This window comes from Sceloporus undulatus, chromosome 1, assembly GCF_019175285.1.
Source record: "Sceloporus undulatus isolate JIND9_A2432 ecotype Alabama chromosome 1, SceUnd_v1.1, whole genome shotgun sequence".
Taxonomy (NCBI): Eukaryota; Metazoa; Chordata; class Lepidosauria; order Squamata; family Phrynosomatidae; genus Sceloporus; species Sceloporus undulatus.
Window position 1 is genome coordinate 64,898,417 of NC_056522.1, and position 16,676 is coordinate 64,915,092.

General features: G+C 40.4%; 1 protein-coding gene across 1 annotated transcript in view; it reads right to left on the minus strand.

The window, feature by feature from the left end:
* Positions 1-1,025: 1,025 nt before the first annotated feature.
* The window catches only part of WDR64 (WD repeat domain 64), a 105,234-nt gene continuing 89,583 nt past the window's right edge, over positions 1,026-16,676 (minus strand). Inside the window, 5 exon segments of the mRNA XM_042440396.1 lie at positions 1,026-1,142; positions 1,881-1,970; positions 8,536-8,616; positions 10,997-11,096; positions 15,776-15,964. Coding sequence (XP_042296330.1) covers positions 1,065-1,142; positions 1,881-1,970; positions 8,536-8,616; positions 10,997-11,096; positions 15,776-15,964 — 538 coding nt within the window. The 3' untranslated portion in view covers positions 1,026-1,064.

Sequence of the window (16,676 nt, forward strand, 5' to 3'; positions counted from 1 at the left end):
AGAGAATATGACTGGTTCGGATTCCTTGTGTTTGGGCGGGCTATAAATAAATAAATTATTATTATTATTATTATTATTATTATTATTATTATTATTACTACTATGAGAGTTCCCTCTGGGGAGTGTCAAAAGCAGTGGCCTAATCAGGAGCAGAGACCCTCATCTAAACAGAACCCAATGTATTGGAATGGCACTCCAAACTGATTCAAGTGTGCCCATGCATGAGCATCTCCCATGTGACATAATGAAAAGTATTCATATTATGCTGGTTGTTGTGAAGCAGTTCTTGAATACTGGGGGCTTATTTACACTGTCCAGAATACTGGAATATTCTGGCCTTGAAGTTGGCATGGGTCTCCCTCCCATTGCCTCTGCACTTTGGAGTGATATGGGGCAGCTGTTTACACATGCATCCCATTGTGTTGCCTGGAGCTGCCCTGGCATGAGTCTCTCCTTCTGAGGTCAGAAATGAAGTGTCCAGTGTCAATCTCAAACTGGACACCTCATTGTGATATCAGAGGGAGCGACTTGTGCCAGTGGCGGCAGTGCCACATGACACAGCAGGACATATGTGTAAACAGCCACCTAGCATGGCTAGAGAGGGCTCCAGATTAGCCTGCAGAATCTGGACCAAAAGGTAAAGATTTTTCAACATTTTATTTATTTTTATTTTATTTAGAGTATTTATATCCCACTCTTCAGCCATAAAGGCTCTCAGAATGGTTTACAGTTTTCTAATTTGACAGTTCCCTGCCCTCAGGTTTACAATGTAAAATGACATGACACAAAAGGAGAAGGTATATTGGCAAAGACATAATTAAGATACGTCACATCTTAATTATGTTTCATTGTAAGCTAGTAAAACATACCAATCTTGAAGGCAGCCCATATGTCCCTTGCTGGTCACACATGATATTTAACAAGGGATAAAGAAATGTAGAAATTAGATGTTTACATGTCCTAGTAATGAAAACTTAATTTCAATGCAGAGATACGGATAACATTGATTTTTCTTTGTTGTTTAGGTTTTATTTTTACAATGTTCCATTGCAACACACTTTGTTTCATGGCTTTTGCAATTGTGTTGGTGGGAATTTTGTCTGGCTGGATTTTGCATCTCTTCTGTTGATGAAACGTGATGGCTGCAAAAGAAAAAAGACCGCATATACTGACTTATGGTGTTTAAAATGTCAAGCAACCCAATGATTAGATACTCTGGAGCCAAGCTGTATATATTGCAAGGAGCTCCTTCCCACAGTTTCTGATTTGGCAATTGAGGAGAGCAACAATAGAATAAGAATACTTTCTTACACATCAAAAATTTATTTTGGGATAATTTTTCTGCAACATTGGATTAGTGTTTGGTAGAATGATCAGTTCCCTCCCCACCCTGTGAAAAGTGAAAACTACTCTAAGAATGTTTCAGTTTTGGAAAATACATTGGCTGAAATAAGAATGCTAAATACATTTTGGATATTAAGGGATTATTAACATTTTTGCTGTCCCTACTCATCCAAAATTTAATATTCTTTTTTTAAAAAAATAATCTTTAAGGATTGATCATTCAACCAACAGATTTAACTGCCGGGGGGGGGGGGGAGTCACACAGCTCTTGATATGTTGAACTACAGCTTCCAGAATTCTTCATCATTGGCTATACTGGCTGAGACCCATGGAAGGCGCATTCCAAAATCTGGAGAGGGTGCACTTTGTCCACTCTTCAACTAAAATGTAGCCCAGGCCCAGTTCAGAAGATGGGTTATATAGATTTAAATAGATATACTTCTGTTGGCTGGAACCCAAATCTAAATACCCTTCATGTGGCCCACACTCTTAGGCTTAATGCATATCCCACACAAATAAATAAATAATAAACTTACTGTACTATACAGTATTCTGCTTCGCCTGCTGATACTGTCGACAGAGTCCTCGTTTGTAGTCATACTTTTCAAATTTGGAGGACTTAAGACCTTTTATAAGTAATTCAGAAAAATCAAGAATTATGTAGATAGCAACATTTTTTTTTTTGTATTTCAAGACTAAAGAATACATCTTGAAATTATTTTCAGAGAACATTCCTAATTTGCAGGTTATTTTTTGTTTTTGTTTTTAAAAAAGTTTTACCATTTTCAGCTTCATAGCAATAGTTTGTGGTAGGTCAACATTATTCTCAGCATTGGGAGAACCATATATAAACTTGTTCCTGTCCTATACAAATAGATAACTTTCCTGATTACCAGGCCACCAGGTAGGATGGGAGACCTGTGTAAGGAGATTTGTTCCTTCGCTTTTGGCCTGGACCATTTTTTTATACAGTATATTTCTCCGATTTCTATTACTAACCAAGGTCACTGCCAAAATTCATTGGGAAAGAACGGACTACTTGCCCAGAGCTCCACAGGGGCCCAGACAACTCTGGTTTCTGTTGTCTTCTGTTGTCTTCCTTTGGTAGTCTAGCAGAATGTTCTACCAATTTCCCTTGGGGGATGATGTGATTTGTTGGGAGAATTTCAATTCCATGATTCTTCACTGTCAAATGGGTGCTCTCAGGTTAACAGCATAAAGAATCCAGTCCTGACATAACTCCAAAAAATTCAGCATATTTTATCTGGAGCTAATAAATCCTGTACCAAGAGATCTTACAAGCTCAATTTACTGCCTTTGCTAGTTATGCTCCACAAGCAGGTTTTGGCTGTGTTGGTGCTCAAATTTGTTGTTCTTTCTTCTTATGTTATAGGAGAAATATTTAAGTTCTTCATTAAAGCTTCATCTCACTGCTCATAATACTTACCTCATTCTTGTCTAATCTTCTGCTTTCCCTTTTATGCTCCTGGAGATGAAACATTTCCTCAAGGTCTTCAGAAGAATTTACATCTGTCTATTTACAATGCCAGTTGAGTGCATCCTTCTGGTGCATCTCCACAGTCACTTTACCAGAACTATGGATGCTTCAGTCATATTTCTAAAAGGGTGTGTTATCTGGTTACAGCCTTCTACTTTTGTTCAGCACTACCACCTTAATGCTCTTGTATGCAGTTTTTGAGATAGCTCTGCTGTTTTCATTTTCTTTAATGCTATGGTTCTCCACCTACTTTCTTCAGTAAACTTGGTAAGCAACATTTCTGTGTGTGATGTACAGAGACCACAGTTAAGTAAAACAGGTTGCTTTCGTGCCAGCACATTGGTGGGTTTTTGGCAACTAGATATCACTCTGTTGGCTGCTTTCTCTGAATTGAAAGCAGGGTAACTCATGATAGATGGCTACCACTTAATAAATGAAATCTAGAGGATTCTGAGGTAATGCCACCTTGGATCCCACTTTGGAAAAAAAGGTGGCACATAGCTCAATCAATCAACAACCAGCTATGTAGTTATGTACAAACCTTGCCCTGAAAGTGTTAGGGTACTATAATATATCCATCCATCCATGAATCAGTTCATTCCAACCTCTTCCCTGTCTCAACAATGCACAATAAAAAGCATTTTAAAATACTATTATCTTAAAGCAGTCTAAAACTATTTACCATTATCTAGAAGCAAATGAGTGAATAATTTTGTAGATGTTGATCATTTTTGTTCTTGGAATGGTCTCACTCTTTGTCATGTCTGGATAGTAGCAATAATGAAGTGTTCCCAGCTGATAGCGATAATCAATTTAAACTATTATCCCCAAGACAAGAGAGTTGTGCCTGATGCCTGTCCCCAGCCTCTTCTTTAAGAAAAAGGCTTGAAAGAAAATATATTGCAACTTCCTCAAGACAGCATCCTCCAGTGCCAACTGCCTCTATACGTTATTTGTCTAGAACAGAGCTGAAAACAGTTCACCATGCAGCAAGAAATATTTCATACATAAGGCATGTTACAGCATTTTTTTGTTGTTTGAGTCAATCCCAACTCATGGTCACCCTGTGGATGAGACATCTCCAAAACTCCCTATCCTCAGTTGCTTTGCTTAGGTTCTGTAAATTCATCCCCGTGACCTCCCTAATAGTCTACCTATCTAGCTTGTGGTCTTCCTCACTTTCTTCATCCCACCAGCTTTCCTAGCATTGTTGTCTCTTTCAGTGAGTCATGCCTTCTCATGGTGGATCCAGAGTACGACAGCCTCAACTTGATCATCTTGGCTTCCAGGGAGATTTCAGGCTTGATCTGTTCACGCACCCATTTGTCTTTTTGACACAAGATTCTAATAATTTTCCTCCATTTTTGAGACAATTAATTATTGTATTAATGAACTATGGGGAACCCCCTCCCTCAAGCAAAGCAGCTGAAAATTGAAACTGTGTTCTTCCTTGCTTTGTAAAAGTAGCAGTACATGATTGTTTGGCTTGGTGCACCTGCAGCTGAGTTGGTGCTGCTGCCCCAGCCATTCTGTATGAAAATTCTTTTCAGGGTTGCTTAAAACCATCACAAAGCCTCACTTCGTATGGTGACATCTCCTGCTCTTTACCTATCTGCGCAAGCTCACTCCTTTAGCCACATCTTTCACTAGTAGTGGTAGGAAACTTTTGCGAGGCTTGTGTGCAGAGCTCCATTTCTGTGGTTCAGAGTGGCACCATTTTTCTACAGACTGACTGGAGCAAGGTATTAGAGCACATGGCAGTGGAGAAGAAGTGGTGGCAAAAAAAAAAAAAAGCTTTCAAATTTGAGATCCTGCTTAAGCTTTGTGAACACTGCTGGGGCTTGGTTGGCAAACTGGAGCTGCACTGCTGCTTTCTGTTTCTTTTGTCAGACAAGCTGAGAGAAGAGATAGCAGAAGAAACAGTGTGTATGTGTGACAGTGACACTTGAAGCTGAGTGTGGAAGACATGTCTCTGGGGAAGGAGGGGGAAGAATATTTGTGGTTGATTCTCAGAAAGAGTCCTTTGCTTTGGAGCAGTGTCTGTAGTTAAAATATCTCCCTTCCCCTGTCTACACCAGTCTCCAGTCCATTGCACGTGGCCTATCTAAACCCAGTAGCATCACTGGGGGTGGGTGGGTGCAGGGGGTGTGGACTACACCAGAATACGAATACCAGAAGAGGGATAACACTGGGCTGAGTGCACCCCACACCTCCCTGCTGCACATTGAGGGAGAGGCCCATGGCAACCATTCCTCCCTGCTGGCCGTGGCTTTACATGCACGTAAAGCCAAACTGTTTAGGGAGGTGAGGGTGAGTCCTTTTAGCCCTGCCCCTGAAGCCAGTGTAGGATGCCACTGTCTAAACCCATTATTCACATGCTGGCTGCACCCCTCTCTGCTCCAACAAAAGATTTAGAGATCTTCACCATGGAGAAGTTTCTCCCTCAGCACTTGGTCACCTTGAGAGCAGTAACCAAGCAGCAGGCTGAGCAGCAATTACTGATAGCAACAATTACACTATTATCACTGGACTTTCACAAAATAACACAAGCATCATGGCAATATGTAAGACAGCACATGCAAGTGTGATAAGGATCTTATAAGCTCAGCCTGTTTGTTTGTATCACTATGAAATACCATTAAACTTCATAGTGCCCTCCTTCAAAGGAAACCAAACCTGGATAACCACTATCACCTTAATGTTGACAGAACTGAGGTGAGCATAATAACATCTACCATATCAATTTATTTTAAATACAAAAAAATCCTAAGGTTACAAATTTCATATCAGTAAGAAATATGGTTTAAAACAACACAATTTTCCCATGTTTGTACCTAACTAAAACAACTGAAATGTGGTGCTGTCTCCATTTACATTCATTTAAAGCTCCCCATGACTTTAAGTGATATATTTGTGATTTCAGACTATACAGTAGGGAATATCAGAAGCAAAAGCCTTGAAGGTTTTATAGTTTTTCTGATGGAAAGTGTAACACAAATTCCTTGGGCCAATAAACTAGAAATGGAAGACTGTCGGGTGTTGTAAATTGCCTGGAGAAAATGTATTACAGTAGTTTTTTTTGGGTTATTTTTAAACTGAAAACTGAAGAGTACATTCAAAGCTGAGTAATACAATGTCTCCTGCATTTGGGACCATGCAAGAAAGAGCTCTGATACTTGCCTAGGGATCCAGCAAATGATACCAGTATTGTTCACTTTACTTAACACATATATTGTGGGTGTAACACAGACAATGGGAGAATGGCATATGAAAATCCCACAAGAATCATGCTGGATCAAATAAAAGGCCTATCTAGTCCAGCATTTTGTCCCTACAGCAGGAAGCTCACAAACTACATTAGCCCCTTGTTTACACAGAAAATAATGCTGAATTTGTCACTGCATCTTCAAATTAATTAATGGACGAGAGGGGCACTGGTGGTGGTGGTGATGGGGCAAAACAGTGTGATGGAATATATACAGCCCATGGGCCATGTCCCTTACCAATTGAGTTTATGTTGCATGTTAAGATGTGGCAACTAGAAACATCTCTCAGGGCAGTGCCAATTCAGGACCTTTTGCAGATTTTTACCATAATGACTAGAACATCTTTTAATCAGCTCTGGCTGACATTCACTCAGAAGGAGAACTCTGAAAACTTTTTTTTTCTCAACTCAGTGGATTGTTATTTCATCTGTGAGTTACCTATGAAATCACAACAGAAGGCTCTAGCACCATCTCAGCTAGTTCCCAGCTGATGTAGTTTGTGAGCTTCCTGCTGTAGGGACAAAATGCTGGACTAGATAGGCCTTTTATTTGATCCAGCATGGTTCTTGTGGGATTTTCATATGCCAGTTATTTCCAAGAAGGAGATAAATGTTCCTGTCATTGGTTCTGCATGGAATGCCAAACAACTGGGCTGGACATTCACTGCCATGAATAATAGCTTAAGTCCCCAGCCCACCCTACTATTCTAAAATCTGGGAAAGGAAAAACATGGATGTGTGACTGGGATTCTGGAGAAAATAGGACGGAGAAGCTGTTTAGCTGTATTGGACAGGGAGAAACAAGACAAGAGGAGAAAGTGATGGGAATGGTGCCATCATAAACACAGGAGGCCAGTAAAAAAAGGACAGGATAGTAGAATGGAGCACTGACAGAACAGAAATGAAAGCAGGTATCATAATTACAGTAGTAACTAATTACATTCCATTTTTAACTATTCAAAGTGATTTAACTGGTACTCAGTATCTGAATAAACCTTATTATACTATTGTAGGGCTGGCTTCTGTGGTTTCATGAGCAGAGTTCTACTCATAGAATACTACAAATTGAAAGGGAGGTGTTTGTTTTCTCCAAACCCTTCCCTGCACTCCCTGAAAATCTGCTTTGAAAAGTTGGCAAAAACTCCAGAATAGTGTGGCAGTTGATGCAGAGGGAATCTGAGAAAACTGCCTCCTCTCCTGTTTCCATGACAGGCAGCCCTTACTGAGTTGCGGTTTCTTGTGTTCACATGGTCGTCTTATCATGCTGCAGATTGGAGGCTGAAGCTGAGGGACAGGCATTCCCCAAGGGATGACAGAGGTGATGTTGGAAGAAGGGACTTCATCATTGACAGCCCAGTCTCCAAAAGAAAAGCAAGGAGAGGTTGTCGTGATGGCACAAATGTCTTCTGGGGGCAGGGATAGGGAAATAAACACAACTGTAAAGAGGAAAACTGTACAGACAGAGAAGAATGCAAAACTGGTTCACTTCAGGGAAGACAAACTAAAGTATGGAGTTTATTACACAGGATGGATCCCATGCAGAAACTGTATTTAAACTGGGGGGGGGGGGACACTGCAAAAGTGATAGTTTTTTACACAATGTCTGAGGTTAACCTGAACAGAAAGTAGACCCCCCCCCCACAAAAACGGGTTGTTTTTCAGATGACGTTAGCATTAATGAGAATTAACACAACATTTACCCAAATGGAAACTAAACAAAACCCGCTCCTTTTTACTTTTGGAAAATCCCGAAAGTAAAAAGGGGCAGGTTTTGTCTACTTTCTGTTCGGGTTAATGGCACTTTAACCTCATTGTGTGAAAAACTACCCACTTTTGTGGTTTTTTTCTGGTTTTTAAATCCCATTTCTGCATGGGATTTTTGCAGCTTGTCCACATGTGACAAACTCCTATGATATATTCAAGATCGAACTTGCCACTTACAGCTCTTTTCCACACATATTTCCTCAGACATTTCAGTAGGACTTAGTACCTGTTAAATCTTTAGAAGATCAGACCCTAAGGCTGTAATACACTCTTTCCTGAGAATCTATTTAACCCAATGAGACTTTTGAATAAACATGATGTTATGCTTTAAATGCAGCTCATTATTTTTTTGTAGAGTAAGTCTGATTTTATATTTGTGTGCTGGATGTGAATGGTTTATGGTCCATAAATAATGCCTCATCACAGGTTTCTAGCTATTGAATGCATGTGATCTTAAATGAGTTTTACCAGAAGATTCGTATTAAGAGGAGGAAACAAATGTAAAAGAAATAATCCGGATACAGTTTCTTTTTAAAAAATAAACTAATGCAGTTAAAACTGAGTACATGGTGGCAATTCACAATCTGAGATTATTTTTCCAAAATTGCATAATTTTAATGTTTCTTTCTCAAACTTCCATTTAAGCAGCTTACTCCAAACTCACCCGGTATATAGGTATAGAGCCAAATACAACACCAGCATCTTTGTTTCCAGATTTGAAACTTTCCAGAGGCTGCTTGTTAATCTGTGAAACAGAAACAATATAGTCAACATATTTTCAGTTCTAGAAAATGAAATATCAGCCCCTTCCAAATTTATAGTACTTAGGCTATCAATTTAGCTTTGGCATTAAAACTTTTAGGCCATTACTGATCCTCTTGGGGTTATATGAACATAAACTTGTATCTACAAACTGAGGGAAAAGCTAGTCTTGTTTTTTATGACTATCCAAATTGGGCTGTAACGTTTTTATGAAAAACAGGTATTTTAGCAGTGTGAAATGAAAGCACTGAACCTACATATCTGTATTGCAACTCAGGGATGAATCTAGCCAGCATTACCTGCTTACTATAGTGACTTTTAAATTCCAAGACATATCAGACTGAAGGCATCACTACAAACAGCCTCCCAAAAGACTGCAGGCAACAACTGGCAAAACACAAGGAGTTTGTATCAAGAGAATTTATGCACCTTTACAACAATCCAGAAGAGCCCTCTGTCTGCATCCATGGAAGCTTTACCCTAAAGCAAGAATGCACTAATTTTACAGCCCTCAGGTCTGTATCTGCTGTTGGCTGAATGCCTGGAGGCTGCGCACACACTCACACAAACACATACTCTTCTCCCTTGTGCATTCATGGCATGCATGCACACATTCTCCCACCTTCCCCACACATAATCCTATATGCTTTTCTCCCTCAGCATTATCCACTGAGGCTGTTATTTAAATCTTGTTGTTGTTGTTGTTGTTGTATGCCTTCAAGTCATTTCCAACTTATGGCAATCTTAAGGCAAACCTATTATGGGATATTCTTGGCAAGATTTGTTCAGAGGATGTTTGCCCTTGCCTTCCCCTGAGGCTGAGAGCTTGTGACTTGTGCAAGGTCACCCGAATGGGGAATAAAGCCCCAAAGTTCCAGAGAGTGGGAGCAGCTATGGAGAAACCTCTCCCTTATGTCCTCACCAAGTGAGCCTTTGGTGTTTATCACACTATACTCTTAACGAGCTACTATTCCAGTGTGACTCCTCTAGCTGCCTCCTGCTGCATTCTGGGATTTGCAGTTTTAAGGAGGGGTATTTAGAATTCTCTGCCTGAGAATTCTAAATACTCCTCATTAAAACTGCCAATCCCAGAATGCAGCAGGAGGCAGCTAGAGGAGTCACACTGGAATAGTAGCTTGTTAAGAGTATAGTGTGATAAACATCTATGATAGTGCTGGGCCCAAGACTAAGTATTTCCCTATAGATCTTAGAACCCTGGCTCTCATATGTGAATATATTTTTCAGATAGTCTGGACCTCAGCTGTATAGGGATTTATAGTTGCAATAATTGTGAAATTGAGAAACCAAGCATATGGCATCCCCACTCCTTCCACTGCAAAACTGATTAGTTGAACTGCAAGGAAAAGGATCTGTTCCCTTTGCAACTAAATACTGTAACGTGAAAACATGCATATTTTCACACAACAGTAAAATCCATAGCTGTTTTTTTGGTATATGTGAATGCTAAGTGAATACTGTATATACTCGTGCATAAGTTGACCACATGTATAAGTCGAGGGCAGGTTTGGGGGCCAAAATCATTAATTTTGATAAGCCCCATGGATAAGTCAAGGGTAAAACTTAGGAACATGTAAGAAAGGATCTAAAGGATGAAGCAAAGGAAAACAATGCCAAAGAACTAACAGTGATTCATTTCTGTAACTTTATAACTTTCCATAAATTTTATGTTTCACAAATTTTTTGAGTGCAGGTTTGATCACGTAGCAAAGCACTAACTTCACATTTTTTTAAAAAAAACTATTCATTGCAAATCAGCATCATAGCACTGTTTAGCATAAGAATTGTCTTTACATTGAGGTGATAGGAACAGTTTGATAAAGAATGGAATGTATGTAGTTGGATCATGCTGCAATAAAACTTCCAGCTCCCCCATCTCTCTCTCCCTTCCTCCTTGGCTTTTGCCATGATCCCAGCCTTGGCAGGGGGATTACCGTATTGTCCCATATATAAGTCTACTCACAATTTTGGAGTCCGTTTGGGGCATACATTTTTTTGATGCAAATATGGTAAACAATATATTTATTGTAAGCCACCCCAAGATCTTTGAATAAAAGGTGTGATATAAATATTTTAGTAAATAAATAATAAATAAATGCTAAAAATATGGGCCACTAAGCAGAAAGATATTTTAAATTTCACATGCACTGAGCTGCCTTGATCTTGTTGGAGAGGCAGAGTAGAAATAACTTTTATTATAATTTATTATTAATTTTGCTCTTGAATCACAAATGTGGGGAATTTAAATCAGGTATTTAATATTACTGTATGTGCAAATGTATTCATTTTCTTAATTTTGTCTGCAAAATTCAAAGAGATCTAAAGCAAGAAATGAATCTTAGTACCTTTGGGGAAGCCAGGGCTTTGAAAAATTTGTAATCATGTTCAATCTGTAATGGACTAGGCTTTTTCAAAGATAAAGTAGTTCTGGTTAAAGTCTTCCATCTGTTAAAAAGAAAAACAGGGATCAGGGGACACAATGTTCTGCCTGGAAGCAAGAGAAATTTTCAGTGCTATAATTATTTGAATTATGAATGAAATTAAAGCTAAAACGTAACACTGTTAAAGCTCTGTTAAGCACTATGCATGGGAGTGTTGAAAGTAAGATGTCTTCTATAGAAGTTGTATTCAAAAGAAAAAGAAAGATGTCTCCTACAGAAGGTGTATTCAGGAGAACAGGAGGAGGAATGGTGCAGTGCATCAGCTCCACGAGGATCCTAAAACCCATATATGTAGGTCACATGTTCCCCTCTCAAATTTGTTTTCTCCAAAAAGTTGACCAATCATGATCTTCTGGGGGCATAATTGACTTTTTCAGGCAACTCCTCTCATGAAGATTGTTTAGACTGAGGCTGGGGTGGGGTGTCTGCTTTTAAAGAAGCACCTCTCTGACTGGCTGAGGACCTACTGAAAATAACCTAAACTGGCCAACTGCACTTTCCAGAAATTGCTGAGGTGAGATTGGCCAATTTTTGAACCATTTCTTTAAGGGAGATACAGAGAGCCATGGCAGTCCTCCAAGTTCATGGTGGAGCTAGTGTGCCCCTGAATCTTGGAGAGAGTTTCCATATAGCCAGGCATGTTTTGAGAGGTCGTGATAACCTTTGAAAAACAGGGAAAGGTGAATAGACCCAAAGACATGTGAAAAACCCAGATAATGCCAAGAAAAAAACTAAATGGCTTTGCTGACTGCTCCGTCCTCCTTCCCCTGGCTGTCTGCATATCCTCTCATACTGAAGACAAAGGCAAAAGTGAGTAAGCCAAAACTTCCTATTCATCCTCTGCCATGTTCCCAGCCAACTTCCCTGTCCATCTATCCTGGGGTTGTCCTAAATCCAATAACTGTTTTCATTACTCCAAAGTTAAAGCCATCGGTCATTCCAGAATCCCCTTGTTGATTCCATGGGAAGACCATCAGATCTTTGTTACATTGCAAGATAGAACCTAGCACCCCTGGGGCTAGGATCTCAACTATAAATATCAAATCCAAGCCTAGCCCACCCACCCACCCCGTATGCACAAAGAGACTTGTCTACTCCCTGTGTCTCCCACATACTGTTTCCGTGATCTCCTTGCCAGGACTGATAAATATTACTCCTCTCCACATCCCCAAAACTCTGTTATCCAGTTTCCATATGGCTGCTTTGGGTAGCTCTCAGAGTGTGTTAGAATCTCCTTCTATGGAGGTTTTTAAACAGAGGCTGGATGGTTATCTTTTGCGGGTACTTCAGTTCTGTATTTCTGCATGGCAGAGCACTGGGCTTGATGGCCCTTGTGGTCTCTTCCAACTCTATAATTCTATAACTGTTGGGTTTTTAATCAACCCCAAGTTTGATATAATACAAACACTGATGGGCTGTGTTGCTTGGCCTCCTTGTACAAATATCATTCATAGTATTGTGTGAAATCTGCATAATGCAGATTCACCTTAACACTAATCATAGAATCATAGAATCATAGAATCGTAGAGTTGGAAGCGACCACTAGGGCCATCCAGTCCAACCCCCTGCCATGCAGGAAATCCAAATCAAAGCATCCCTGACAGATGGCCATCCAGCCTCTGTTTAAAGACCTCCAAGGAAGGAGACTCTATCACCCTCTGAGGGAGTGCATTCCACTGTCGAACAGCCCTTACTGTCAGGAAGTTCCTCCTAATGTTCAAGTGGAATCTCTTTTCCTGTAGCTTGCATCCATTGCTCTGGGTCCTGTTCTCTGGAGCAGCAAAAAATAAGCTTGCTCCCTCCTCAACATGATATCACTTCAAATATTTAAACAGGGCTATCATATCACCTCTTAACCTTCTCTTCTCCAGGCTAAACATCCCCAGCTCCCTAAGTCGTTCCTCATAGGGCATGGTTTCCAGACCCTTCACCATTTTTGTCGCCCTCCTTTGGACACGCTCCAGTTTCTCAATGTCCTTTCTGAATTGTGGCACCCAGAACTGCACACAATATTCTAGGTGGGGTCTGACCAAAGCAGAATACAGTGGCACTATTACTTCTCTTGATCTAGACACTATACTTCTATTGATGCAGCCTAAAATAGCATTGGCCTTTTTAGCTGCCGCATCACACTGTTCACTCATGTTCAACTTGTGGTCTACTTGGACTCCTAGATCCCTTTCACACGTAGTTTCATTCAGCCAGGTGTCACCCATCCTATATCTGTGCATTTTATTTTTTCCACCCTAAGTGCAATACCTTACATTTCTCCATGTTGAATTTCATTTTGCTAGCTTTGGCCCAGCTTTCTAGTCTATTCAGGTCATTTTGAATCTTGATCCTGTCCTCTGGGGTATTAGCTATTCCCCCTAATTTGGTGTCATCTGCAAATTTGGTAAGTATGCTCCCAATTCTGTCATCCAGGTCATTGATAAAGATGTTGAATAGCACTGGGCCCAGGACAGAGCCCTGTGGGACCCCACTGGTCACTTCTCTCCAGGATGAAAAGGAGCCATTGTTGAGCACCCTTTGGGTTCGGCCGGTCAACCAATTACAGATCCATTTAACAGTTCCTTTGTCTAGCCCACATTTTACAAGCTTGTTTGCAAGAATGTCATGGGAAACCTTGTCAAAGGCCTTAGTGAAATCAAGATATACTATATCCACAGCATTCCCTTCATCTACCAAGCTGGTAATTTTATCAAAGAAAGAGATTAGGTTTGTCTGGCATGACTTGTTTCTCTGAAACCCATGTTGACTTTTTGTGATGATGGCATTGCCTTCTAGATGTTCACAGACTCTCTGTTTAATGATCTGCTCCAGAATCTTTCCTGGTATTGATGTCAGACTAACTGGACGATAATTGTTGGGATCCTCTTTTTTCCCCTTTTTGAAGATGGGGACAACGTTTGCCCTCCTCCAGTCTGCTGGGATTTCTCCTGTTTTCCAGGAGTTTTCAAAGATTATTGCCAATGGCTCTGATATTACATTTGCCAGTTCTTTTAGTACCCTTGGATGTAGTTCATCTGGTCCCGGAGACTTAAATTCATTTAGATTAATAAGATGTTCCTCTACTATCTCTTTACTTATTCTGGGCTGAAATTCCCCTATTCTGTCCTCTGCTCCATTATCCTCAGGTTGAGCACCCTTTGCCTTTTCTGAGAAGACTGAGGCAAAGAAGGTGTTGAGTAATTCTGCCTTTTCTCTGTCTTCTGTTAGCATTTTGCCATCTTCTCCACTCAGTGGCCCTACCGTTTCCTTCTTCTTCCTTTTGCTGCGGACATATCCAAAAAAGTCCTTTTTATTGTTCTTAACCTCTCTAGCAAGCCTGAGTTCATTCTGCGCTTTAGCTTTTCTGACTTTACCCCTACACATGCCTGCTATTTCTTTGAATTCCTTTTTTTGTGATTTCCCCCTTTTTCCATTTCTTATACATGCTCCGTTTAAAACTTAGCTCAGCTGAAAGTTCCTTAGTCATCCATCCTGGTTTCTTGAGACACCATTTTTCTTTCTCACTGGAACTGTTTGAAATTGTGCCTTCAGTATCTCCCTTTTGAGAAAGTCCCATCTGTCCTGAACTGCTTTATCTTTTAGTATTTCTGACCATGGAATCGCCCTCAATACTTCTCTAAGTTTACTGAAATCCGCTCTCCTAAAGTCTAGAATGCATGTCTGACTATGCCTGGCTTCTCCTTTCCATTGTATAACAAACTCCAGGAGAACATGGTCACTTCCACCTAATGATCCCACCACTTGCACCCCATTAACCAAGTCATCCTTGTTGGTTAGGATCAGATCTAAAATAGCTGACCCCCTTGTTGCCTCTTCCACCTTTTGGACCATGGAATTGTCTTCCAGGCAAGTGAGGAATTTGCTAGACCTTGAGGATTTGGCTGAGTTTGACTTCCAGCAAATATCAGGATAGTTGAAGTCGCCCATCACTACTACATCTCTCTTTTCTGACTGTGTGGTCATCTGTTCTAGAAAGATATCATCCAATTCCTCAGTCTGACTTGGGGGTCTGTAGTAGACTCCCACCGTAACATCCTTGTTGTTTCCCTCCCCTTTAATTTTTATCCAGATGCTCTCCACCTGGCTTCCATGATTGATGTCCAGGATCTCTTCACTGGTGTAAATATCTCTGACATATAGTGCTATTCCTCCTCCTTTCTTGTCTGGCCTATTTCTCTTAAAAAGGTTATACCCCTCTATTTCCACATTCCAATTATGATACTCATCCCACCAGGTTTCAGTGATGCCTATTATATCATATTTGCTTTGTTGTACTAGGAGTTCGAGTTCATCTTGCTTCTTTCCCATGCTCTGTGCATTAGTGTAGAGACATCGCAGACCATGGTTCCCTTTTACTTGCTGCCTGTGCAAGTTTTTTTGCCTCCCACTGTTGGGTCCTTGCACTGTTTGCCTTGTTTCCTCTATGTCAGCTTGACTATTTTCACCATCCCTTTCGCCTTCCTTAATATTGTCTCCCTTCCCCTCGGAACTCAGTTTAATGAACTATATGTTACCATGCTTTTTTGATTAGAGAAGTGAATCTGAGTAAGTACCAATTACTGTATCTACTGCAACCTTCTAAGCAGGGGATGGCCTATTTGCCTTATAGGGAAATTTCATTAGAACCATGGACTTACAATCTAACAGAAAACAATAGATGTGGAATCCTACCTTTCTCTGTCAAGGACTAAAGGATACTCAAACTTCTGCTTCTTCTCCATATACTTGCTGCCTTCTTTTATTGTGAAGGGCATTTCATTTACATCACAGGGCAAAATTATATCAGTGGATTCAGAAATTTCAAACAATCTGCGCTGGCCAAAATAACCAAAGTAGTGTCCATCGGGTGAATGCCAGACCCTTTGGGTGAAAAGAGCCCAAGAAATAAACATTTAAAATGTATCAATTTTAAACAGAAATAAAGCTAGGTGGGGAAATCTTTAAGGAGATTTTTGCATTAGCTTCACTGCCAGGGTGGACCTGGGATATAACTTTCTTATGGCAGATTTTATAGCATTCACCTATTGCTGGGTAGTATGCAGCCCATATGCAAACTGGGTTTTTCTTGAAGCTTTTCAAGAATGGGGTTTTCCCATTCTTGAAAAGTTGTGGGACAAGAGTGGAGAAGCCCAGGTTGCATATGGGCTGCATACTCCCTGGCAATGGGTGAATGTGATAAAATCAATCTTAAGAAAGTTACATCCTGGGTCTATCCCGGCAGAGGACCTAATGTGATAATCTCAGAGTTATGTCAAGGAAAAAATCTAGTGAAATAGTTGAGCCTGGAAAGTTTACTTTAGGGAATATAACTCTCAGAATACTGGGAAATACCCTCCCCCCCCCAAAAAAAAACCTTCTCCTTGCTCTGCCAAATAAATCGCAGTATTCATTTTAAAAAAAAATGATATCTTAACAACAAAATATCAAGAACCAATGTACAAGACTACCAGGGAGGTAGCCAGGATTTTAGGAAGGGGGGGGGGTCCAGACTAAGTGCCACCATTATAATGGGGCTTGGGTGCGGCGGTGCAGCAGCACACACCATTCATTTTTCTAATGGAGGGGGGTCCAG